Source organism: Botryllus schlosseri, chromosome 14 (genome assembly GCF_051294905.1).
Source record: "Botryllus schlosseri isolate E-star chromosome 14, Bs_hap1, whole genome shotgun sequence".
Classification (NCBI taxonomy): Eukaryota; Metazoa; Chordata; class Ascidiacea; order Stolidobranchia; family Styelidae; genus Botryllus; species Botryllus schlosseri.
Window position 1 is genome coordinate 24,762,760 of NC_137249.1, and position 27,828 is coordinate 24,790,587.

The 27,828-nt window shown below is 39.6% G+C and overlaps 2 protein-coding genes across 2 annotated transcripts in view; one reads left to right on the plus strand and one right to left on the minus strand.

The window, feature by feature from the left end:
* The window catches only part of LOC145456533 (nuclear pore complex protein Nup98-Nup96-like), a 130,693-nt gene that overhangs the window by 99,001 nt on the left and 3,864 nt on the right, over positions 1 to 27,828 (plus strand). Inside the window, exons 27-35 of the mRNA XM_080334671.1 lie at positions 11,613 to 11,906; positions 12,263 to 12,420; positions 16,438 to 16,578; positions 17,242 to 17,381; positions 18,030 to 18,254; positions 18,315 to 18,378; positions 21,336 to 21,507; positions 23,872 to 24,026; positions 24,964 to 25,081. Coding sequence (XP_080190797.1) covers positions 11,613 to 11,906; positions 12,263 to 12,420; positions 16,438 to 16,578; positions 17,242 to 17,381; positions 18,030 to 18,254; positions 18,315 to 18,378; positions 21,336 to 21,507; positions 23,872 to 24,026; positions 24,964 to 25,081 — 1,467 coding nt within the window. The remainder of the gene's footprint in view (positions 1 to 11,612; positions 11,907 to 12,262; positions 12,421 to 16,437; positions 16,579 to 17,241; positions 17,382 to 18,029; positions 18,255 to 18,314; positions 18,379 to 21,335; positions 21,508 to 23,871; positions 24,027 to 24,963; positions 25,082 to 27,828) is intronic.
* LOC145456546 (uncharacterized) lies at positions 393 to 6,632 on the minus strand. Its single transcript, XM_080334691.1, has 9 exons — positions 5,527 to 6,632; positions 5,013 to 5,138; positions 4,475 to 4,605; positions 3,470 to 3,620; positions 2,875 to 2,934; positions 2,374 to 2,406; positions 2,262 to 2,306; positions 2,043 to 2,138; positions 393 to 1,545 (listed from the first exon to the last, which is right to left on the minus strand). The coding sequence occupies exons 1-9, from the start codon at positions 5,675 to 5,677 to the stop codon at positions 1,100 to 1,102; spliced, it is 1,239 nt and encodes a 412-aa protein (XP_080190817.1). The 5' UTR covers positions 5,678 to 6,632; the 3' UTR covers positions 393 to 1,099.

Here is a 27,828-nt window from a genome sequence, read left to right on the forward strand (position 1 = left end):
TCATTGGCAATTCACATAACTCATAAATATTGGTAGCCTTGATAAGCGTATTATAGTTCAATAATATCTTACCACTTTATAGACTTTGAAAATATCTTCCATTTTATTTACTTAGTCTTCATGAATTTTCGTCCACTTAAAACAATAAATTACAACCACACTTGTTTGAAAATATTGATGGCATATTACATCTGATCTGATGAGTCAGGATGAATTTCTATTCACAATGAGTCTGTGAGATACCATTTCCATTGTATTAACAATACACATTAATGCAGCCTGGCAGCATACAACTTGAGTTTATTCTCCCTTAAAGCCTGTCTTTTATTTATTACATTTGTATAAATGCTCCAAGGCCTGATATAAATACTCCTGGTAGATCCCATCCCGTAGCGTTTGTAAAAGAAAAATTAATTTACTCCTCCATTATAAAAGAAGCTAATCAAAGCAGTTGTTTATTTAGTACAGTTGATTGTTATCCCTAACATATCAATGCATCAAATGAAATCATACTCTCTTATACTGGATGATAAGTCTTGCTAGTGCAATGAATGCAATGCACTAGCAACTAATGTACAATTGTACATTTCTCTCCCGTATCTAAAATTTGATTAGGGAAGTGTATATAAATTATGAATGCATCTTCGCAAATACGAAACATAAAGTCGTCTTGAGCAATTCAAAATCATCATCTTCTCAATGATCAGCAACTTTTTGCAAAACATAATGTATGAAACTTCACAGGTTTTGCTGCCAATGTCTGAGATATTGCAAATGCGCCATGCTTTCATGAATAACTGCTATTTGATGTGGATGTCAATCCTGATTACTGTGTGTGACTTCAGGTCCTGTCATCAGCCGATGGAGTATTCCATAAAATTAGCTATAGTTCGAATTTTCGTTTCAACATTCTGAAATTTATGTCGTGCATGCACAGTGCATGAGTTTTCGAAGGGAGGTAGATATTTGAATGCTTATTAATTCACAGGCATTACCAGGTCTAATCCAGCTCAAATGCAATCGCTCTTCTGTCACCAATATCTCAGCAACTCTTGTCACTCTGGAGGACCCCACTACTTGGATTCTTGCACTTTCGTTTTCAGCCACGTGACCTCTTCATGCAAAGTCTTTTTATGTGTTGAAAAAAGTCATCTTCCTCTGTGTAATCACTCTTCAACACAAACACTGTGAAATTCTTCAGTGTTTTGTAATCATTTGGTGGCTCCCTTTTAGATGCTTGCAGTAAAATACTTGTCTTTTGATTGCTATGCCTGTGATTGAAAAAGTGATTCCAGAATACTTGAAATTCCGTCTCCTTCTGATCTCGATTGATTTGTGTTAAGGAGATGAAAATGATGATGTCAGCCCTTTGAATCTCTCTTTGAAACCAAGGCAGAGACCCTATGCAGCTTATTTGGTTTCGATCCCTCCAATTACTTCGCATTGGTAGCCCGAGACGTTGTGACAGGATTTCCATTGTTATGTGATACTTTTGGACCTCATCAGAGTCTTCCATGTCGGCTATGGCAAGGATTTCTTTCAGGCCTGTGAAAAAATGATAGTGGTGTGTGGATATCCATAACAGATAGACTATTGAGCTTTTGGGCTGTGAACCTGAGAAGTAATGTAGAAATAACTTTATCACTTTTGCTTGTCATCAGTATGAAATGATTAGATAACATGACTTCTTTCTACTAGCAGTTTTTATATACTAATAACTCCCATGTAAACTTATGCCATTGAATGAAATGAGGAAATAGGAATGCTTATCTTGAACTGGTTTTAGGGAGGTTTATGTACATATAAGCAGAGTCAGACTGATCTCGAAATTGTGATAACATTGCCTAAGGAAAGATATGTGTCCCACAGAAAAATATGTTATACTCTTAGTGTAGGAATCTGAGCCAAATTGTACCCCAGTGATTGCTAATTTCATACATTTTTTAGTTTTTGTCCAGCTATCAATGTCACTGGTAAAAATAGATGCCTGCCTTAATAAATACTACTATATATCGGGATTGCAATTTTGTGAGTGATCGTACCTCTCTTCCGTTTCTTCCATATAATTATGGCCACTGTCACGGATATCGTTAACGTGACCAGCGAAAACGATACTACAACGGGAATCCCCAAGCCACCTGTAAAGGCATTAACAGAACTGTCATTTCATGTGGAATTTTGCCTGGTCTTGTTTGTTTAAGTCCGTGGCAATCTATTGTCTGGTGTGAAGTCATTTGTCACTATTAGATTCTTACCATTACCTGTTTTTCGTCTTGAGGTGGTTTTTGTATTGACTGCAAGATTTGCTGCAAAAGAATGTGAAAAGTGACCTTTCGACCTCCCTACCAAGTCAATATGTCATGTGGTACATACTTGCTGTCGCCATACTGGTGTATTCTTCAATTACTGTAGAGTGAAAGACTTGTTGGTTTGTTTTCCAGACAGTGAACAATAGTTGAATGGTTGTAAATATGGTTGTAAATATGGTTGTAAAAATGGTTGTAAAATATCTAAAATTTTCACCACAACCAAGTTGCCAAAAAGTAACACAATACGAGGCCAAGGTAATTTGAGACAGATATATGAGATTGTTGTTCATTTTTGCTTCCCTGGAAGCAGCTGTTTACCAGTCATTCTTCTTCACCACCACACTGAGCAAGGTATTGTTGCTTTCTGAGTCACTCATTTCTTCTATACTGAAGCCATGTCGGATATAGGGATAGGAATCCTAAGTTGATGGGTGTATAGGAATCTCCAGCGAGGCATATAAATATAAGCTAGTCCTACTCATCAATTTTTTTTCAAACAATCCAGTCTAGAACAAATGAACCCTACCAATAAGAGCCTGCATTGAGGGTAAAATTGATATCATACCAGTCAATTCGCCGCCTACATCACCAGTGCTCCTTGCATTGCCTCCACTCACGTTCTGTCCTGTTAATGAATGATAGCTGTTGTCCTGACTTTTCCATGCATTCTAAAACATTGCTTCCAATCATGGTACATCTATGCTCAGATAGATTACTTTATATGGTTTGGATTTTCATGCTAATCATGACATAGTAGCCTATTTTTAGTTTTATCGCCACCATTTGGGGAACAAATGCATTTCTTTCCGTGTTGAGCTATTTTAAGATGAGCATATCTGTGTTCATGTCTAAATGTAGCATACCCAGACTAACAATATTCCATTTGAAAGCTGTCTGATAAAAGGGAAAGCATTGCTTTTATGCCAGAGCATAATGAGCGGCAAAATGCATTTTTGTCCACATGATAACTGCTTATTCAAATAAATATGCACAGGGGGTGTTTTATGTTTTGCTTTCCAATTATAGCATCACATGATCGAGGTCTAATCGCTATCATCTATTCATCATTACTGGTTTCAAATATTCACCTCACATGGTCCCTCTGAATAGGACATGAAATTCGCCATAAATCATCAGTGCTATTAAAATATGGAACGCACTTGGTATTTTCACGTCTGCAGCTATCCTTCCCATTCTATGATCCATGTCTGCTGGTGGAATGGAATCGATGGTGACTTGTCTCTGATCTTCTGGCTTCAGGTAGTCAAGGGTGAGTCCGTGGCAGAGAAATTGGAAAGCTATGTAGTCATACTAAAACAATGATAACAAAGTTATTCACGATATCATGGGATATAATGACAACTGCAACTTGTACGTCCAGCTATAATAATCAAAATAGGTGTAATGCCGTGTAAACGATATATGACAACATTGTTTATTTGTGTTTTTGGTAATTTATGCTTATTTACAATCTCAGCAAGTGGAGAAATTTTGACGGAGGCCATGTTACATAATAAAGATGTCATACTGCAACCAAATAATTAGTTTAATGGTTCTTGAAAACATTTATTTCACCCCCTCATGAACTGTTGCATATGCTGTACTTGACTTTATTATTAATTTGACTGCTACAGAAGTAAGCCTTCAATATCCAGATAAAGGCAAATATAGAATATTTGGGCCGAGCACAATGATTCGCATACTCTAATATCAATTGATAATTATTACGAACGATTTAAGTCGAGTAGTGAGGGATGATATTTTCGAGTACTGAAATTGCACGCTCCTTGCCACAAATTTATCAACGAGAAATCACAGTTTTGATGCTATTTTCCACTGTAAAACCTGGATTGGTCGTATCGCAGCATACGAAACCTGTAATTCAATGAAAATAACATTTTTGTGAAGTTGTTATGACAGTTTAGTGCGATGAAATAAATATAGTTGAAAAGATAACAAATAATCATGAATGTGATGTAGAATTGATATTATATTCTTTGTGGCCTTGCATGAAAGCTCCATTTTGTCAATGCTGCATTATGAAGAGGGCCACTAGCGCCACCTTGTTGTGGCTCCAGAATGCATATTTTCTGAGCTAGCAGTATGACAATTGTCTTTGTTCATTCCGTCTCACTTCTCTAAATTTAGGAATGTAAAGCTTGTACCATAACTTCATCCCCTCTTAGAACTTCTTTGTGTCTTTTCCCCTTCGTCCGCACTTTCACATGGTATCTCATCGTCATTTCACCCTTTATCACTGTGAGATAGTAACCTCGCACATCTTCCACATCCCTTGCTGAGAAAATTTCCTAACATTCAATGTGGTTAAATTGAAAGTTGATCACAGTCACAGAATTTCTGCCCTTCATGTAATTTCTCATGGTGTTATGTTTTGATTACGCAGCTTCCATTTGGAAATTTCTTAACTGAATCACATAAGTGAGATTTCCATTACTGATAATGCCAGTCTGAGATTCTGGTTTTGGATTTTGTTTACTTGGCAGGGCACAAAATGTATGCAGAAGATGGGTAATTATTCTAGTCTCTGGAAATTCTTTTCACCATGTTTAGGCTACTGGGAATACATTCCTAATCTCATTTGTGTTGGCTGTGAAATTCACATTGGTCAGTTTTCTTAGCCAGACAGGTTCGATTGAAGGATTGACTTGCATGGTCTACATCGTAAATGAATAATCCACCCACCTTTTTGCTTCCATGTTATGTTGAGTGCTATGGTCTCATTATGGTGGACATACCACATGTTGTCGGTAATTAGTTCTGGTTGAGGTGCTATGCCCTTCTTGTGTGCTCTGGGTGGTCTTTTTGGCGCTATAACGCAAACATGCCGTATCAGAGTACACTGGTATTTATCGGCCACACTATTGCTCTGCTGGTTCTACAAAAAAGTTTCTTGTAACCATCCTTACAATACTTGAACATTGACTGCTGCTGCATTGGTATTTTAAAGAGTATGGTAAATCAAATTGGGTAATATCAGAGTAGCATGGTATTGCTATATTGCCTGCAGGATTGATGCTAATATCCATCCCTGTCCAGGATGTGGCCCACACGAAAACGTCACAATTACAACAGTCTACAGCCTTAATTACTCAGATGATCTGTTTAAATTCATGTTTGATACGGAGCTAGCCTAACCTGATGCTCAGTCCGAATTTCCCAACGAACTTTGTTATGAACTGATAGAATTTAACCTTACATGAAACATTGCAATAGAGCTTCCGTCCGTCTTGCAGTAGAATGTAATCTTCTTGTTTATGACACTCCGATATGCATTGTAGTGTTTTCGTCACCAAGGCTTCACAATCCAACAGCATTAGGTAAATACACAGGGTGGTAAAAAACTTCATTAGCTCCTCAGTTTCCCAATATCTGACTAGTATAGGATATGTAAAATAAATTCCAGATATTATTCATCACATAACGTACTAGATCTTGTATCTAAAGCTTAATGAATATACAATTTTGTCACACAAAACAGGCAAATACTCCAGAGTACCTAGTAATCCTTTAAAAGGAGTAAAATGCACATACTGAAGTTCTGGCAGATTGATTCAGGAAACTCTCATGTAGATATGGAATATAACTATAAAGTTAGTTTAGAAATGTTTGCGTTTTCTAGGAATTATTCTACCTGCTAGCACCTTTCCAACCCAGTATTAGCTACAGGTATTAAAACTATCGCAGATGGAAAACATAGTCCGATCCAGGCGCGTAGCCAGCCGAAAAATGAGGGGGGGGTTTCGATTTTTTCCGAATTTAGTAACGTAGCATTGACTCATTACGGTTAAGTACATGCGATGCGTAAATAACGATTACACAACATCCCCGTGTTGGCGATTATAGGCGTACGATAAGCTTTTCGACGAGTCCGGAAGTGCTGTTAATTAGCGACTCCCTGATCTGTCGTGAACAATGAAATACGCACGCGTCGAACATTTGAATACGAGCGCTTATCAACGCGCTGAACAATTAAATTCGCGCGCTTGTCAAAGCGTCCAACAATTAAATACGCCCGCTCATCAATGCGTCTTGCGTCTTACGTAGCCTCGGCGACGATTTAGGCAAGTAAAAATGTACGAGTTTTTATGGAATATGTGCTATAATGACGCCGATTTCAGGTGGTTCAAACCTTTACCTCTTATAACTCAAGCCTACTGGACTATAGCTGAAGACTAGTGGAAATCAATTACGCATGTACGCACGCGTCGAACATGATTGCGGACATTCGATGTCATTCAGTTACGAGATGTAACTCTGTAATCACAATCGCTAATCAGCATATACTTGATAGCATTTTATCTAAGCCATCGATAGGAGCCGAAGCATGGTAGGCCCAAGACGCGGTAGTTAGGCTAGCGATATCTTTAGTACGAGGCCTATTCCGGATGCGATTGTGTAGGCCTACCAAGATATCGTCCACACCAAGCCAATGCAGATGTGATTGTGAAGGCCAGTGACGATATCGCGCGCCGCGGGCCTATTGCAGATGTGATTATTCAAGCCAGCGGAATTAGGCTTGTTGGAGACGCGGTAAATCAGGCTAGTAATGATTGCCGAGCGCGCGACAATGAATGACCTGATTTCGCCAATCATCTCAGCGGGAGATCGTGTCGCGTTACACTGTGCAGTAGGGTTGTTCAGATTTGAAAAATTGTCAGGAAACTTCGATGCTTGTGACCAACATGATGGTTTAGTACATAAAAACACTTTTATGAGCAATTTTGGTCATCTTCATCGTGATCTTCTATCCCCGAAAACCCCCCAAAGATCCACGGGGCAATTCTCCTTACTACTGGATATGTAATGTTGACCACGTCACCGGTTTATAGCTTTTGCGACGTTATCAGTTGAAAACGGCCGTGTAGAGATAATATATTGCAATAAAATAGCCATGTTCTCAAAATTGTACTTGAATGCAGTCCTATAAAGGCAGCGTGCATATCGATTTCACTCTGCACAACCTGTCTATTATGCTCATGGGAATCATGTATTGGTTGCACCATTGACATCGGGTTATTTTGGATCGTACATTGAAGAAACGCCGTTGCGTTGCAATTCGTGAAGAAACACCGATATTCCCAGCTAGTTTTCAGCCATAAGGTGTTATTCAAAGGTATGTAATGTCAGTAATACTTTTCTCAATTTCAAATCATCTGTAAAATACCGAGTTATCTTATTTTATGGTGGACTGCAATTTAGTTGCAGCAGAATGTCTGAAACAAAGCGGATATGAGTTTTGCTGACCAACCATGAACAAGATTCAGGTCTGCCCACTATTTGGTCTGATATTCTGGTCACTATTCGGTGGGATATTTTTTTGAGTGTATTAGTCACTCCAAGTTACCGACTCTAGATGAGGTTCTACTATATCCGCCATATCTAAAAGAAAATTGCTCCGAAACTACCACAACGCAGGACTGTGTCATTCTAACTGTTGAAGAGGTTGCCAACGTATGGAATATAACAAGAATACCTATAAGGCAAGCGCTGAACATTGTGTTGATGCATTGTTTCAGGCATTCTTCTTCAACTAAATTGCAGTCTACCATAAAATAAGATAACTCGGTATTTTACAGATGATTTGAAGTTGAGAAAAGTATTACTGACATTACATACCTTTGAATAATACCTTATGGCTGAAAACTGGCTGGGAATATCAGTATTTGTTCACGAATTGCAATCCAACGGCGCTTCTTCAATGTGCGATGCAAAACAAGCCGATGTCAATGGTGCTACCAATACATGATTCCCATGAGCATGACAGACAGGTTTTTCTGAGCAAAACGGAGATGCATGTGGCCTTTACAGGACGGCATTTAAATAAAATTATGAAACCATATCTATTTTATTGCAATATCTCGTCTCTACATGACCGTTTTCGAACGATAACGTCACAAAAGCTATAAACCGGTGACATGGTCAACACTACAGATCAAGCAGTAAGGAGAATTGCCCTGTGGATCTTTCGGGGCTTTTCGGGGATAGAAGATCACGACGAAGATGACCAAAATTGCTCACAAAAGTGTTTTTATGCACTAAACCATCATTTGGGTCACAAGCATCGAAGTTTCCTGACAATTTTTTAAATCTGAACAACCCTACTGTGCAGTGCAATGCGCACAGACGAATCTCGCTAATTAGCAACACGTCTTTCGTTAATTGGCCGCGCCTTTCGTTAATTCGCCGCGCACAATACTAATAATATGACTTATTGAATTGCAAACGAGTATTAGCGTCAGAGCGGCCATTTAAAAAGAGCAAGGTTTCGCGTTTAAGGAAGGGGTTCGCGTTTCTAAAGGAGGGGGTTTCGACCCCCGAAACCCCCCCTGGCTACGCACCTGGTCCGATCTTATACTTTAAATTTCATGAGTAGGTAACTTGATCATAGCATTGATAAATCGGTTTACAAAATCGGATCGGTAATTCATAAAACCTTTTGCACGTTTTCAATCCTTCTATCTTAGAGCATATGTCTCGAAGCAAGTCCTTTCTTAGTTTAACTTTTTTCCTAGTGTTATAATCCTTAGTTTCAGCACCTTGTCCCAACAATGTTGTATCTCTTAATATTGAGGCAAACTTTCTAAGAGTAGACATTTATGGTGAGTTAAGTCATAGGCGTGCTAGTCTATATACTATACTCACTGTTTACCTTTCCATGGTACTTTAACATCCGAGGTGAAAGAGGGGATATGAAAGATGAATGAAAATTGGGGTAATGTTGTTTGCTGCTGGTTTAGAGATGGGAGACAAGAGAGTTAATTCCCTAAATATTTACTGAAGTGACTTTCTGATAAGTTCCGCTCTGTATTCTAGATATGGTCTGGAAAATATGCCCCTATGATATGGAGTATGAGAGAGTGATTATTCAGGCGAGTGGAGATATCCCATGTGTATTTATTATGCATCAAATGTGTAGAGTTACATATTAACTTAACTATAGTGTCAAGCATGATGTTATCATATTGTGATTCAAAAAAGTGTATTCCTTGTAGTGAGTCAATCTGTGACCATGTTCAAAGAATAAGTCTCATCTCTCATTGAATATGTCTGGTTTTCTTTCAACTAAGCAGTAGAACCTGAAATATGATGGTGATCTGGACAATTAAACATCTCACTTGAAGCGCAAGAAACACACCTACTGCAACCTTATAGCAAACCAACTGGATATGAAGTCGTGAAACTGGTCTGTTGATAGATAACAGACAAGATGGTCGTTTTTCACTTGTCTAATCATAAGAAGTGTGTAGTGTGCTTGCATTCGATGCTCTGGTAATCACATTTTGTGAAATAAACCTGTTGATTTGGAGAATTCCGGTTGGATTAAAATCGTCTTGTGTTAAGCACGAATAACTAAATATATCGAAGGACTGCAATAAACTGACATTGCGAAAAGTGTATTTCATAAATGAACATAACAAGCACACCAATCAAAATATTGTGCCAAACACGATTTTGTCAAACCATTTTACGTGAAAACATATCTGATAACACCACTAGTGTTGATGAGTTTTGATAGGGATCTGTCTACAAAAATAGGCAGAGAACTGCTGAAGCAGCTCAGTGAAACAACCTAACTCAAATAAAGGAACTGCAACTCTACTCACTAAAACTGCATAAGTTGTTTCATCATAGCAGGATTAGTTGATGATTAGCTCTCCCGTTACCACTATGCCATCTGTTGAAATGAACTTCATGATAGCCTGCATGTCGGAATATCAAGTTTCCACTGATGTGGATATGGTGGTCCAGCTCGGGGGGGTCACTGTGAATATGTTGCTGGGTTGTTATTATGATGGCAGTGTCACAATTTGTAATACATTCGGTAACTAATATATAAATAATATCAAGAACACTCCACAACCCAATGCTTTCGTTTATGCTTGTAGTCCTGTGAATCTATATTTGGTTGAAATAAAATGAAATTTCACCAAAGTTGTAACTACTAATTTTCAATGTTATGCAATCCTGTAAGTTTTCAATTCTATTTTGACTTTCCTGTAATATACAAGCCTCTGGTGGTCACGAAATCACTTCCGTCCTCGCTCTTACAAATTTCGAACAATCATGGCAGACTAGTTACTGTAACCATTAAAAATCTGACCTTAGCACTCTATGTAAATATTGACTGCTAAATGGTAATTAAAGACAATTTTTGTATCTTTTATTGAACTGGGCTATAAAAAATGGGGAATAATGTTTGCCATCCACGTGAAGGGGTAAAGGATATAATACCTGTATGAGGCCACATGTTTTCGCTTTGCATTTCCGGATATCCCCGATTATGGTTTCAGGTCTGTCATAATATGTTGGTCACGTAAACTGGCAGCACACCTGCGTTAATATTTCACACGAAGTGATCGTTAATTTAGTATATTTCTGTCGGCTAGTAACCCAGTAAAAACACATGATGAATATGTACATATTTGAATAATTATTACAGCAAGGTAACATTTTCTATAAGACAACGTTTGATCTATTTGTACTTGTTCCTAAATACTACATAGCAAGTTTTGGAAGAATACTTCGAAAAATAGGAAATTTATCAGATCCAAGCACTGTAACACAGGAAAGAAATTGAAATTTAATAAAAAATACTATTACAGCAAGAAGCCACTTCTTGATCTTGAGTTTACCATTTTTGTTCAAACGATCACCCCTGCTAAAATAAAGTACTGTAAAAGTTGTCTCAAGATTGGTTTTGCATATTTACATGACAAAATATGCATGTTTATTGTGTGTTTTCCGTCCATAATTTTGTCATTCCAACTACAGGATACTCTGTAAACCAATTTTTTTTATTTAAGATAACAGTACATATTTTTTTAAAAAGGAATTTTCAAAGCGAACAACAGTGTAAAGGCTAGGAACCCCCAGATTAGTGCGAAATACTTGATCAGGTATACTCGTCAATTCAGTGGGCCTCACGCCAGGGTTGTAATGACTCGAGTCATGACTTGACTTGAGTTGAACTCAAGCTGCTATTTTACATTGACTCGACCAAGTCATATGACAAAACATGTTCTATATTCAACTGTCTAATAGCAGAACCAATAATTGAAAAATAGGCACAGAAACTGCCTTTTATCTCTTTGTGTAATCATGTTTGAAGTGAGGACATGAGTATACTATCAGTGCGAGGCTTTCGATATCTCCCAAGAATTCCAGAGAAGAGGTTGAACCTGACTTGAATTCGGACTTGACTCGAGCCAAAACTAGAAAAGTCAAATTGACTTGTGACGTTATGACTCGGTTGCAACCCTGCATTATGCATTGCCCTTTCAGATACCGTCCTCGAGTCGTATTTGGCACTAAGCTTATGCCGGGCGCTTTGGGGTAACTTGAAGAGCTCCGATTCGGAAGATGAAACATTGCCAGTCATGGAACAGAACCAGCCGTACATCAACGCAACATGCCGGAAAGCAGCCTGCACCACGTGGTTGATTGACGCGATCAGTAAAAGCGACGTGGATCCGATGTTGGCCGATCCGAGTGACGAAACGGAATCGCTGCAGGAGATCTTCATGCATATGATCTCGGGGCGATTGGATAAAGCCGTGGAATCTGCTTTGAAATCATGTGAGGATGGTTTTTTGTGACTCGATTGTCGTCTTCACTTCCGGTCGACTTTGTTAACTTATTGCCCTAAGAAATGAATCTACTTTCATAATTTAAGTTGTGAGATGTGAATACATTAGTCTGTGAAAACTGCAAGTAGAAGTAGAAGTCTAATAACTACTACTTGAGTCACTGGTGCAGGTTGGGATAAGCAACATGTGTGCTCTAAACAAAATAGAGACTAGCGATCTACATGAGTAACGCTTATGAATAGTAGTGCTGCGCCACTGATCAACTCCATGTATACTACAATCCCTATTCTTCTGTTTCATGTCATCTATCTATAATTTCTGTCTTGATAACATGTGTGCTTTCAGCGAACCTACGATTGGCGCTGCTCATATCGCAGAGCAGAGGTTCCATGGCTGCGAGGATCGCGATATCGAAACAACTCATCGAATGGGAAGACATGAAGGCAGATGAACACATGTCGCTAACGGCAATGAAGATTTATACGCTACTCGCAGGGAAGCCTGTACGTTTTCCGCACGGGTCTGGTGTCTCTGACGTCAGTTCTCCTTTACAAACAGTGGAGTGAAAAATGAAAAAAATAGAATTTCAAAGAGTGGTCTGGATGTACCTTGCCAAATATCAAATAAATTACTTTCATCAAAATTAAATAGCTGGTTTGTGGTAGAGAACTTGAAGATAGCTTTCGATACAACATCCATTGTAGTAGAAAATATAATAAACTCAAAGACTTTTCGGGTGCCTCTTTTCAAGAGTTGATGGCACACTAAAGGGATTTAAACAGATTTAAAAGCAGAAAAGTCTTCGAGTTTAATAAATTTTCTGCTGCAATGGATGTTGTATTGAAAGCTATTTTATCATAATTTTAGTTTCACAATACCGTGGGTGAGATGTCAAAAGAATGTAATGGATTGATGTCTGTTAACCACACCCCATTGATTAGAACTACTTTTATAAATTTACTGAAACAAATTAAGTCCCCCTCGGGGTCCGAACAGCCACTGATATAACTGCATATTGGAATGGCAGCTGCCAGCAGTATGACCTTGCGATATCAATAAATTTCAAACAGCATCCATCAATAGACTTGGACTTCTTATCATCATGCTGTTGTTTGTATCACCCTACTCCAGATTGAAAACACAAACTAGTATAAGCGGTTATCAAGATATGGCAACATTACCTATTTTCGCCTCGTTCCGTGAAATTGCATGGCCACTAGAGGGTGCACGAACCCAAAATTATGATAGACGTAATTTATTTGATATTTGGCATCACATTTTGAAATTCAATTGTATTCATTTTCCACTTCACCCTACTTTACAATCTGAAAATTTTCATTGATGTATACTGCTATGCATCTGTTCAAGTCTCTCCTTGCATTAGCGTATATAACTTCAATTCGCACCAGTTTTCCTTTTGATGATTACTATGTAGTTAACTGGTACCGTTAACTTTTTCCAGCGTTATTTTTAAAATTACATACTTAGCTAAATAGGTTTTCATTTGAATGTATGTCGGTTTGTTTCTTTGCCTTGCAGTACACTTAGTTTAACAAACCAGCAATCGGGAAGGGTCAAAGTTGTCAGCATTACTACTCGAGTGGAAGGAGAACTATTGCCCTAAATTTCTACTCAATTAAGAGCAGGTGTATTCATTTCATAGACATTCCAAAGCTACTTCAAGTGGAAGTTGACAATGGAAGCCCTGAACATTACTCAAGTATTAGACACCGTGGTTAATTGTTGCTTTGCATCAGTTTTTTTGTCATTATTATGAGGTCTCTGAGGCGCGTAGCCAGCCGAAAAATAAGGGGGGGGTTTGAAATAAAAGGGGGGGGTTCGATTTTTTCCGAATTTAGTAACGTATCATTGACTCATTAGGGTTAAGTACATGCGATGCGTAAATAACGATTACACAACATCCCCGTGTTGGCGATTATAGGCGTATGATAGGCTTGTCGACGAGTCTGGAAATGCCGTTAATTAGCGACTCCCTGATCTGTCGTGAACAATGAAATACGCACGCGTCTACGTCGCTTATCAACGCGCTGAACGATTAAATTCGCGCGCTTGTCAAAGCGTCCAACAATTGAATACGCCCGTTCATCAATGCGTCTTGCGTCTTACGTAGCCTCGGCGACGATTTAGGCAAGTAAAAATGTACGAGTTTTAATGGAATATGTGCTATAATGACGCCGATTTCAGGTGGTACAAACCTTTACCTCTTATAACTCAAGCCTACAGGACTATCACTGAAGACTAGTGGAAATCAATTACGCATGTACGCACGCGTCGAACATGATTGCGGACATTCGTTGTCATTCAGTTACGAGATGTCACTCTTTAATCACAATCGCTAATCAGCATATACTTGATAGCATTTTATCTAAGCCGTCGAGAAATAGGAGCCAAAGCATGGTAGGCCCAAGACGCGGTAGTTAGGCTAGCGATATCTTTAGTACTAGGCCTATTCCAGATGCGATTGTGTAGGCCTACGAAGATATCGTGCACACCAAGCCAATGCAGATGTGATTGTGAAGGCCAGCAGTGACGGTATCGTGCGCCGCGGGCCTATTGCAGATGAGATTATTCAAGCCAGCGGAATTAGGCTTGTTGGAGACGCGGTAAATCAGGCTAGTAATGATTGCCGAACGCGCGACAATGAATGACCTGATTTCGCCAATCATCTCAGCAGGAGATCGTGTCGCGTTACATTGTGCAGTGCAATGCGCACAGACCAATCTCGCTAATTAGCAACACGTCTTTCGTTAATTGGCCGCGCCTTTCGTTAATACGCCGCGCGCAATACTGATAATATGACTTATTGAATTGCAAACGAGTATTAGCGCCAGAGCGGTCATTTAAAAAGAGCAAGGTTTCGCGTTAAAGGAGGGGGTTTCGCGTTTCTAAAGGAGGGGGTTTCGACCCCGAAACCCCCCCCCCTGGCTACGCGCCTGGGTCTCTCCTTCTCTGGATGATGGTTAGGCCTAATGACTAGGGCAAGTTTTTGTTGCACTAAAATCGCGAGAATGTTGCATTTAATTTTAACAAAAGTTGAAGAAAGAAGTTGCATTAATTATTTTTGTTGAATTATTATGAGTATGAGATATTCTACTCGAAAGGTTCCGTTGTATAACCTAGCTACAGTAGAGCTGTCAAATTTGTTACTTCGCCATTTAACAGTCTGACGAAACTGCCAAAAATTACATTTTTTTTCCCGGTACATTGCAAGGAAATAACACGATGCGGGAATAATTTCCCCCAAAAAGCCAAACAGCATATCGATAACCACCTCCCCCTAAATCAAAAAAATAACACACCCCAAACCCCCTAGGTCTGCAAACTTGACCCAAGGCATTGCAGAAAAACTCACTCTTGACGACTTTAACAAAATCAATAGCTTGAAAAAGGGGACCCAGTGAAAATGTAATTTTCGGCGGTCTCGCCTGAGCGTTCGTTAAATAGGAAACTATTTCGAATTTAAAGGACAAAATTAATAAAGCGATCTATTTACACATTATTTACAGTCGTGCTTGGCAGGGGGTGTTGAATTTCTCTCCATTATGTCATAGATAACAGTGAGATTCGACTAACCCAGTGGTTTCCAACCTTTTTCGACCTATCGCCCCCTTTTCAAGGTCAACACCGATCATCGCCCCCCAAATTTTGTGTACCGAAAATTGGGCATAGAAACTGTAATCACCGGCGAGTTGACTATTAAAAAAAAAGATCAAATTTTCAGCTCGATGTCTAATTTGACACACTTTTGTAACTAAATTTCCGTGGGTTGACTAGAAAAAGAAAAAAAAGGTCAGCCGTTTTAACGCGTCATCGCCCCCTTCGCTATTTTCACCCGCCTTCGCTATTTTCGCCCCCCTGTCGCCCCCTTTGTCATTTTCGCCCCCTAGACCGCCAAATCGCCCACGTTGGGAACCACTGGACTAACCCATCATATAGTTCTTTGTTATGCTTGAAGAGAGTAGAACCATGCTAGAAATAGTTTATAGCATGCTTTTAAATCACTCATTTACATTTTATGCAATATTTGACCAAAGTTGCAGTAAAAATTGGCTATGAAAAATAGAGAAAAGTTGTAGTATAAAATCCCTCCAAGCTGCTTTAAACATCATAGTACATAGATTCTGAGTATCTACGAAGCTGTCGAAAGCTGTAAAAAAGTTGCAAAAACTTGCCCTAGTAATGACCCACATGTAACGTAGGCTAATTTTTCAGGCAACTCTCTATAAATATGTACAGATGCTTGGTGAGTTTTTTATCAGCCCTGAGAGATATTATAAGTTAGTACTTTTCGTGTTCCATAGAGGCATCGTTGACTCAATACACACTGACAGCTTTTTCTCTCATCCATTGCTTGACGTCTGTGAGTTTGTCAAGGTTTCACGCTTGAAAATCAATCATGTACGGTTACCAGATAACAGGCTCATATCGGCGCATTACCCCCTACCAATGCAGTAGCCCTATTTATAACAATTGCTGACGTGATATATTATGTAATTTAGATCTGGCTATCCAACAAAGGACAAATTAATCCGTTTGACGGTCTTGACTGGAAAAGATGTCTTCTCATGCACCTCCTTTTCATCGCACCGTCCAATGCGTCTCTGCAGCATGCGTTTGCGTTGTATGAAGATGCCTGGCAGGTCAGCGCATTAGTGACTTTACTCCACTGCTGCTGCTCCTAATATCAATACCGGTCTAATCCTCTCGTCAACCGTGTAAGGCAGGAACATGTAGACATGTGCTTCTCAACTGCCAGTCTGTGTCTACCTTCCTGCCTGGCCTGTCAGATATATTACAATTATATATCTCCATAGCAAGATGTGAGAAGAAGTTGTACATTTGTCCATTGATCAGAGAAACGAAAGATCACATTTTAATTTGACTTTGACAGTATCTTTCTGCATCCTGTTTTAAAGTTAGTGGTCTACTTCAATCTCAAGGCTCTTTTAACAGTCATATGTGAATGCTAAGTAATATTTTTACACTAATTGCGGCAACTCTCGAGCCTATAATTTAGTGACATTTGGCAGCATAATGGAGGCCAGCAAAGAGCAAACTGGCAGTAATTTTTATGAGAAACCCAAAAAGCAGAATAAAGCTGAACTTGGCCTTGCAGAAAGTTTAGTGGAATTGTGCATAACAAGCGAACTATCAAAAATGCAACTCCGAATTTCTTTTGAGCTGCATAGACATGGCGATTTTACTGGTCTGTAAACTAGAGAGGTTGAGGAGCACTGATTTATAGCGTTCTATGATACATGAGACCTCATTTTTATTGAGTTTGTGATATTACGCTTTTCCAGGGAAAAACGGAATTTGGTGCGTTTTGCGCCGCACCGATGCCCTTGTACATGGAGAAGAAATCGAATCTTTTCGAATATCCTTCGGAAGAATTCGACACGTCCGACATTTGCTATCACGTCATGAAGTTGTACTGCGACAGGTACTCATGAAATTGTATGTCGTATCTGTGGATTCTGTGAAGTACGGTAAATCATGCGAAATAACATTGGTTGAAATACCAACCGTGTCAATACTATACCAATAAAAAGTCATAATACGGGTTGCGTGGTTTATGCAGCAATTTTTCAACAGCCGTATCTTCGGTTCTATTTGATCGATTTTGGTAAAATTTGGTTTTCTGAAATCAAAATGAAAAGTTTTGTGAGCCTACCAATTTTGATTAAAATCAGAGATGGTGGGTTACATGGCCTGGATCAACTTACATGAAATGACCCATCCATAATACTAATTTCTTCACTCTGGCCCCATTTTTCAAGTACCAGTTCTGATCGACGAAATACCATAAATTGTAGCAACTTTATACTATTATTCGAAGTTACAGTGTAAAGCCTGTCTTGGCTGTCCGAGTGTCGATTCCATGGAAAATCGCGACTCCAGGCATTGAAACTGTGTGATGATCTTTTTAGTCATCAGGTAATTTTTTAGACATCAAATGCCCTAACAGAGATGACTTTTTTATGGCTTCTGAAGTTTTGGGGCACACGCAACCAAGGGGTCCACGATGAAAAAAATGAAAGAACCCCTCTGTCCCAGCGACAGAGTTGCCCAATGTTCTCTATTATCGCAGATCGCATAACCTGGATATCATACTCAGCACAACATCATCAGTTCCGGACCCTCTTGACATGCGGGCTTCTTGGAAAGTGTTTTGTGCGTTATGCGCAGCGGGGTTTCGCACACAGCTGCCAGATATCTTGAAGACTACGCTGCACGTGTCGTTTTCATGTCAGCTCGAGACGATGGGACTTTGGGACTATGCGGCAGTTTCTTTGATGCACGTTGAATCCTATTGGTACGGACGTATAGTGTAATTTCCTGCTTTTGAGACTGTAAAGCGATTTTTTTCATGTAGGGAAAGAGAGATTTACATCAAGAACTTGCTGAGTCGGCATGTGGCTGTCACCGAAAACGACAAGGTAATTTTTGATGAAGATCTGTACAAGGATAGTCGTCATAATGAAGAAAGCACTTTAGAGCCATAAATTCCAGCGCCGATAACTGCGCAGAGTCGATACTAGGTAAAGCAGCGTGAATGAAATATGACATATATACAGTGTTAAAGGCATGCAAAATACCTTCACTTGGTGAATTTGGAATTAGAAATGTAACAGCTACTATTGCAGTGAAAGCGATGCATCAATATTGTATTAGTGAATTCTAAAATGAATATTTCACTGAACTTTAGCGGGAATTCAGGTGTACTGCACTTTGTCAATTCGCCACTAGACACTTGGTATGCATGTATTAATGATGGACTGCTATTTATTCTCCTTGCAAAATGGGTTTATTATAGCGGTGTAAATCACAAAATACACGAAGAGATGCCTTATTTCAGTATCTTTTGCCTGCACATAATTCAGTGTGGTCTCAGTTCCTAAACATAGCATGGCAATGATGTCATGTCCTTGTTTCGGACTTGAATCATTGGAAGGGGTTATGTTTTTTTATAACGTCATTTGTTGTAGTACATTATCAGGGTCAACTCACTAAATAGACCCCATTGTTACGGTTTACAGTGTGAAAGCTTAGCCAGAAGTCCACTGTTGTGCAGCATAATGGTGGTGTAACATCAAATATGCATCTTCAGTAAGCTACTGTGTCACTGCAAACAACATCACATACTAATATTTTGTCCTTGAAAGTTTCATTGATGAAGTTAGCTGTATCACTTTCTGCAGCTACTATTCCTTTTAATTATGTCTCGACTTATAGACCTCCCTTGGCCTCTACGATCCAAGGGTACATATGCTCTAAATCAGAGGTCTCAAACACGCGGGCCGCATGCGGCCCGCAAGAGCATTTTGTGTGGCCCGCGACGGCATTTTGGAATTTCAAGTAATCTACAATATATTCAAGTGTCATATATCTTTTTTAGATATGAGAACTTGAAGTTCACGCTAGCTATACTATATAAATCACTGAAATCCCAACAAAATTCACTAACACAACACATTTTAAAAGCTACCTTGCGGTAGATCAGCGATGACGTCAAATTTCTAGTTCATGATGATAAAACATGACCCGTTGATGATTCAGGACTGAAAATTGTGATTTAATTTGGTGTGACCTTCTCGTAAAATTACTCGATTTCGGATTGACTGGGTGATTGAATAAAAAGGACTCGAGTTGGGTCGGGTCAAATGTTAAAATCGGAGAGGGACTTGCGACTCGGAGCGGTGACTTGGTAATCCTACGGACGCAACAATCTATGAAACTGTCATGAGGAATAGTAATACATGAATAGGTAGTAGCTTGCGTTGCGTAATGTATATAGTTATCTAATCAGGTCAGTGTGACAACCATCGGTATTCTGGGACCCCCGTGACGTATAGGCCTTAGTTGGTTACATGCTGGGTGTTGTTTGTTATGTTTATCCATGTAATTATCGGTGGCGAGTAAGGTATAGTAGTAGACTCTACAGCTGTGACACCAATGAATTCTTCGCCGATTGGTCATTTCTATTACAGGGGTTCTTAACGATGGTCCGTATAGGCTACCCCATCGGGGTACGAAGTACCACATCAGAGTGTACGATAAGCATTGTGGAATTAGGCCTATTGGCTGTGTAATATTTTATTGACCAATTTATTCAACTGGAATTGAATTGTCTTCGCGCTACGCCCGATTTTATGTGAATGGACTTTCTGATTTAATATAGGTACCATCAGAAATTGTGTTGAAAATGGACAGGGGCTGCGAGAAAACTTATTGGAAGCGCAAAGGGTACAATCGCTAAACAGATAAAGAAGCAATGTTATTACTATGGCTCAATAATGATTATATTTAAGTTGTTATTGATATGTTCCAATAATGGAAGGCAGAATCTAACGGTGATTTAATCTGACTTTGGCAAAGACAGTAACAATAGCCGATACTTATCACGATTCACGACTATATCAAAACCAGAATTAGGCTACACCGCTCAAATGCACTGATATCAGCTCAATCGTCAGTAGATTGTAAAATAATCTACATAAAATTGTGGCACGTCAAAGGTCAACTATAGCTGCAATATTATAACTCGGCAGTTTTACGATGTCATGATGCATCCTCTCGCATGATGTTTATAACTCATTAATTAAAAAAAATTATGCCCGGCACAAAATCAATTTAATTCAATTGTGATTTTTTTCCGTATCAAGCGGCAATAGTACAATAGTAAATTACATTTCCATGATGTTTGTGGAATGCCTGTCCGCAAGGTCCCGTCAAATAAGGCCTACTTAGGAATTATACATTGAATATCCCTATTATTGATAGAGCGGCCCGCGACGTCAGCAAAACTAGGAAATTGGCCCGCGAGCACATTTGAGTTTGAGACCTCTGCTCTAAATCCACTAAAATTTGGGATTGATAATATTAAGGCTGTTTTATTTTATGCTACTCGGTGTTCTACATGTTATATTGTCGTATTCTTATTTGTTATCTGCCTCATTGCGACTGCTTTTCTAGACTGGACTGTATGTCTGTGACACATAACAACATAACATTTCATTTTTTCTACGACTTTTTCATTGGAATTTCAAATCAAGAAGCAGAAGCTTTTCTATGTTTTTAAACTGGTGCAACCTAGGAATACTGGATTTTCAAGATACGCAACTTGAAGTAAGACTAGAACTACTCACTTTTCAAAGCTTGCTACTGGAATTGGAACTAGAACTAGCGACCTCAGAATACCCACATCTAACGACCTACCTTCAATTCACACAACAGAACACTGGAATCACGATTCACGCCAAACGGTTTTCTAGTTGTTTGGCGAGAACTAACACTAGAACTAACAATGTCTGTGGTTGGGAATTTCAACTCTTTCTAAACTCAATCTGCTGATTTCGAGACCCATTGTTGTCACTACTAACCGTTGCATTGGCAGGCTAAAGAAGATTTTCTGACAGTCACACTGGGCATACCGCCATCTTGGATCAGCGAATGCAAAGCCCTTTATTCAAGATACCATGCGGATTTCAGATGCGAAGCCGAACAACTGGTCGCTGCCAAACAGTGGAAATGCGGTCACGACATGATCATGCGGCATATTGCGGCAGGTGAGATGGTATAGTTGATGAATGTCTCGATTGATTACAGGCATTATTACTATCGAAAATGAGTGCTTTATATGTTCACTACATACCTAAACATGATCAACTACTGGATTTTACATGTTTATTTCAAGGTCGCAAATTCTATTCAAATATAGTTTGCTTGTAGTCTCTAATAGCCTGAAGAGATAGACCTTCAGTTGATCACAAGCACATAAGCCTGTAGAGCAGGGGTGGGCAAACTTTTGAGCTCGCGGGCCGCATTCAACATCTGAATCCATTCGCGGGCCGCACTATATAAAATTGAGATCATAAACCAAAACGCAATATTGCTAGTATTTGATTATATAGTGAGGACATGAAGATAATATGTATGCTTATTTGAAACAAACCAAACATTGCTATGATGATATCGTACACGCGCCAGAAACAATGGCGAGATTTCCTAGGCTGGTCGACCTCAATAACCAATTTGTCAAAACTATGGAGATGAAAGTCTGTTGTCCCGATTCTTAGAACAGGATTGAAATTTAAATCTGTGAGCAGATCTACTAATTCCGCTTTGGGCTCAGTTCCAGGACACACAATGCTGACAGCATCATAACCATGTTAGCTTCAAACACGCTTCTACGATATGTGGAGATTTCGCGCCCCCTTATCGTCATATCGCAAAACGCAAACAGGATGCTATAGCAAACCTAACGGATAGTTTGGTGGCGTGGGAGGTTACGGTTATTGATGAAAGATTTTAAAATATGAAATTCATAATAAATACAGAGCAATCATTATGAATTGGAAGTAAATCGCGCGAAGCGCGAAAAAATTTTCAGTTGAGCTCAGCTTCGAGATCCTCTTCAGATGCTTTCATGACCACAAGGGGCACGCGTCCCCCAGGTTGAGACCCACTGCCTTAGAATTATCATGGATCATGGTATCATACTTAGAAAAAGTTTAATCAAGTTCCTGCATTAATTCGATTTTTAGTACGCATTTTATCAATATTTTTAATAAGTTTCTCTAGACTCTCGCGGGCCGCACAGAACGGTGTTGCGGGCCGCATGCGGCCCGCGGGCCGTAGTTTGCCCACCCCTGCTGTAGAGTCATTAGCCACTTTTAGCCTGAATCTTAACCCCTAGAATTTTGAGGGATTGAATTAGAAAAAAGAAGTGGTCAACTTTAAAAAGTTCCAGGTTTTTCAATTGCTATAACTTTAGTTGGAATAGGAACTAGGACAGGAGTATAAAGTGAAATTAGCCGAGTAGCAGTGCTTTAAAATCAACTAGTTTTCGGCAATTCTGGTATGATGAAGTATATCAACAGTGTACGCTGTAGCCCAGGGCCGGCCAACCCGTGGTCCAACATGTGGCCCGCGAGAAGGTTTTGAGTGGCCCGCGAGGTAATTCCGAAATTTCTAATATCATGAAAATGGATTGCGCAGATTGTGAACTTGCAAGGCCAACCAAAAATTTGATTAGTCTGGCTGCAACACTTGAGTTGTGATGACAAGAATATCAGTTCCGAAGCATTGACAGATCCTTCAGCCATTCACATATTGGTAGGTCTCCGTACAGTACAATAAAGCAGAATAATTTGCGATAAATTTATCAAAGTTGAAAATTTTGTACAAGCTTAGCGCAATATGTTGTCAGTCGATTTCGTGTTTTTAATATTGTTGCCCTTTTGCGAAAACGGAAGAACACCCAGTGTATCAGATTAAGTCTAACTATATTCGCTATTACGAGACAAAGTGTCGTTCAACATAAGCGACCGTTCGTTTGCGCTCGCAGTAAGACTGTCGACAATGAAACATAGACACAATATGATTGACGCATGTTGGTCGCAGCTTTCGATATCGATGTGTCCATGCGCCGAATAGTGCAGTCCTCGCAAACTTAGCCCGGCGATATACAGCAGGTCCGCAATCTAGTCAAGTGGCAATATTATTGACCTATGAACTTCGAAAAACTTTCGCGCTTTGCGCGGATAGTGGCCCGCGCATAAGTTCGTTAATCGAATGTGGCCCTTTGGCTAAAAAGGTTGGCCAGCCCTGCTATAGCCCAACTGATTTTTATCGTTTCTCCGATAATTTCAAGTCGATATCTCACTATTGGTATCGGCCATTAAAGGTAAAAAGATATGTTGAATTTTTTGTGAAGTCACAGCTAGGTTGTGATTATCAAACTCCTCTGTGTTTACATCTACCAGCTGTGAAGCTGTTGCCCAGCAAAGTGACCAGTTCTGATGTAGATTGTAGAAAATAGCTGCTTGTCGGTCTGTCCTGTTTGCAGGCTACCGATTTGGAAAGCAAATATATGTTTTCAATCAAATGTGCTCGGCGGTGTCTATGTTAACTGTGTCCATTCGATTCAGACGCTCTTATTGACGATGAGTTGCCATATCTGATGGAACTACTGAGGCCTTTTGAATCTGTGGACGTTTCCGTGTTGATCCCGAACTGGGAGATTGCCGGCAAGGTTTATCTCGACTACATGAAGATAAATGCCCAGATCGAAGTGATTCACGAGGTTAGCAGAATTTGGTATTGTATTTTGTCTTTTTAAAACTTTGTAAATATTGCCGTTCTTTGGTCAATGCGATGCACTTGGGGTCTTCGCACTCGGTCAGTGAGCAATCTACTCTTCGGGCGACATCGATACTGTAATCTACCGATTAATCTTCATCAATTCCAGTATAAACTACTGGTTTTAAAGAATCACAGCTAGAACTAGAACTTCTCAGAAAAACAATAGCCAGTTGACCGTAAACTAACATGGATGGTAGGCCTAGTTTGTAAAGGTGTCAGTAGCCTGCATTTGTTCAAAAATCAACTTGTATTCAGATTTCACGTAGCCTACGACCCCGCGAAATTGTTACTTTGCCCTGAAAAAAAGCGCTAAATTTGGACCAATACCCACCCGAAGAAGCAAATTTATTTCACGAGAAAATTTTACATTTGAAACGACAGTATGCTTCTTACAATGGGATTTTCTGACCCTAACCAACCTGGTTTCACGGGGAGGTATTGAGCCAAATTTGTTGTCCAGCAAATCATAATTATTGTATTGCTGCTCATTCTCGCTGAATGATCTGAATCTTTGTCGCAGATACGGAGCCAATCATCCAACCCCCATTGATCTGCTGCACACAAAGTCATGTCCTAACAAGCCGAAGAGCAGGCTTTTGCACTTTTTTACACCTTTGGAGTTTGAAATTCCAGGAAAAATTAAAAAACCTAATGAAATACTGGTTCATATGGTGATCACCTGTTAGATTGATAAAATGATAATAATACAACATACACTAATCATGACCGTTTGTTTATCAGTTATAAGATCTTAGTGTGATGGTTGAGCTTGTTTTTGCTCGGATAATGTGAGCGATGTGTTGGTTTGTTGGTGGAAAGAAAAACCTAATTCTTGATATAGAAGTCGCTATTGAAATGAACACACCTCACTGATTCAGGTGGACACGGATTTATCGGAAATCAACTTCGAAGAACTGAAGCAATCCATCACCTCGTTGTGTCACAGAATTACCAGCCTAGAGACGAGGCACGCCAGGCACAGACTTGCTAAAGCAGGTATGGTATACCGTGATGTCTGGTCTCATTTCAGGCACTCGGCTGTGCGTTTTTGAACGGTTTTTGATTGTTTAATGAAGTAAGTAGAGAAAAGTAGTCAAGTTTTGTTCCCGTTACATCTCGAGCATTTTATCTCGTCAATTCTCCATTATTGTGGCGCTCTTTGCGGTGTCAGGTGATTATTGCTTTCTTTGGGATAAGGGCCGCGCTCCATGATTGGAGCACTTAAATCTGAATCGAGCATTGATTGTAATGCTCCAGTAACAGGAGAAGACTTTTTTGGGGTAATAAAACCAAACACTCCTTGCCCCTAACATGTAAGACAGGAGTGGCCAACCTATTTGGCCAAAGGGCCACATGAGAATCATGAACCACTGTGCGGGCCACTTGAATGTTGAAGTCCTTTTTTTAGTCGTCCGATAGCAGCTGGCCTGATTAGGTAATGTAGAAAAATAGGACTTATACACTACGCATCGAAATCGATAACAATTAGGACTTGAAGTCTCTGCGAAATTGTCCTAGCCGCTCCATGCGCGAAATATTTCAAAAATGAATGAATGATTGAATTCAGAGAATAAAAATGTTAGCTGCATATATATTGCCGGCCGTCCCTGTACACCGCGGGCCTCATTTGGCCAGGACATGATTAATCTGCGCTTTGACATATCAATTTCGAAGATTTCAGTGAGCACGAGTTTATCATTTCGTGCAAATTTCAGGGGGGACACCATTATTAAAAGCAATAAATTGAGTGACAATAAATCGCGTCAAGTGCTAAGAAAAATATCAAGTCAACCAAATCTGCCACGGCATATTTTACTTCATGGTCATAAACGAAGATCTACGAAAATGTGGATTGCCCCTGACTACGCCAATGGGCCGGAACTGATATCTTCGTCATGAACATCCTAAAGTTCGCAGTAATGCTAATCAAATTTTCAGTTGGTCTTGCAAGTTCGCAATAAATTACTTGGGTGATTTATTTTTAATATTGTAACTAATTTCGAGAATTACCTAGCGGGCCAGTCGAAACCTTCTCGTGGGCCACGGTTGTAATACATCAATGTCAATTATAGTTTTTATATTAGTTTCAATGTGCAATAGAATGTGGATTATCCGCAGCGTACAAAACGTATACAAAGCTAGGCACGCTAGTGGAAATGACATGTCTCTCACGGTTACGCAATCCGCTGCATTGTCACAAAGAGCAATGAAATATCCTTGGTCGAAAACATATCAAGTCATCTTTAATGTAATGTAGCGCTGGCAATATACGCTTTTTTCGTAGTGTAAAAGGGAATAATCTTGATTTTCCCTATTTGGGATATTGATGATGAATTCAGAGCAGGGTTGTAACCAATGTTCCCTCTAATTTTTCACGAGTCTGTGCAAACACGTCAACTCACTGCCTAGGCCCTTGGACAGCAGTGCGCAACCAACCTCCACCCCCATAGGGTGATAAACGAACTCCCCCAGACCCGCCTCGGCATTTAGGTTTTTTTACCGATCATTATCATCTACATTGGGTCCCGTTTAATCGATGGGTGAAAAATTGATATGACCCATGATTGCATTGGTCAATATCATCGGGAATTGCATATATATTGCTATCAATTTTTATCCTCTCCATGTTCACATAATCAGATTTACCGGTAGAGCTGATCGAGTGAGGTGTGTTGGGATAGATTGGCCCTTTGAATAATAATGACATCTACGGGCCTACTCGTAGGTATAATGACTTCGATACATGATGCTATTTCGTCACCTCCCATCTGCTGTGTCAAAAGATATGGAAATCGCCCAAACGTACTAAACCAAAAGACGTACACGATTTAAAATTGGCATTTCTTTACAAGAAAATAATGTTCCCTCGATATGGCATTTGTCTTGCTGTGGGACTCGGATTGTCAAAACAGGAACATTCGGCACCAGCCATTTAGGCGCCTATGGACATGGACAATTAACCCTTTGCGACCGGCTGTCCAGTATACTGGACCGCCACTGTTCAACACAGAGGAGTCGTTATTTAATCCAAGATAGCTAGACCTGTATTGGTCATAAACTGTTACAATCGTTTTATAAGGATAGCTCTTATGAATACGCATACATCGGACCATGTATAATCTATTATATCAATGTATATCCTATTTGAAATAAAGATTGAACACGCAAAAACGTTTCCAGCAAAATTGAATTTGTAACGATGTTCGCTTGAATGAACGCCTGAAATGTAAACCATTGTAACTTCCGTTCTAGACGTCAACCAGTTACAGTTATCTTCCATGACTTGCTGTAGATTATACCATTGTATGAAAGCCCTTATATCGAAGATTAGCACGTGGAAGATGTTTCAAATTGTCGTGAAGAAAGCAATACCTTGCCACGTAAAAATCATGGCTGCGTAAAAGCACCTGGCTGGTTCCGGTTTCAGACAGATGTATAATTGCTTCAGGCAATTGCAAATTATACATATAGTTTGCCATTATCCTGGCAAATCCATCAATATCCCTATCGTGGAGCTTAGTTTTGTATAGGGCAACCGACACACGCCCTAAAACTGAACAAATAAGCGTGCGAGTTGGGCTATCTCGGTAGCCGAGCCTGTAATAACAACATCACATAGAGGCTGCCTATGTCTGTTTTAGATGGCACAGAAAGTTATTGTTCAATTCTATGAATAGTGTTGTCGCGCTATAGAAGACAGTTCAAATGGATGTGAAATGAAGCAATACTGTATCGTGTAAAAT

What these genes read in the sequence shown, in the direction of transcription:
- LOC145456546 (XM_080334691.1), bottom strand. Translation starts at nt 5,677, where the DNA reads ATGAAGTTTTTTACCACCCTGTGTATTTACCTAATGCTGTTGGATTGT. An exon ending in CACCAGTATGGCGACAGCAA is followed by an intron (nt 2,307 to 2,373) that starts GTATGTACCACA and finishes ATTCTTTTGCAG; the next exon opens with CAAATCTTGCAGTCAATACA. An exon ending in CACCTCAAGACGAAAAACAG is followed by an intron (nt 2,139 to 2,261) that starts GTAATGGTAAGA and finishes ATGCCTTTACAG; the next exon opens with GTGGCTTGGGGATTCCCGTT.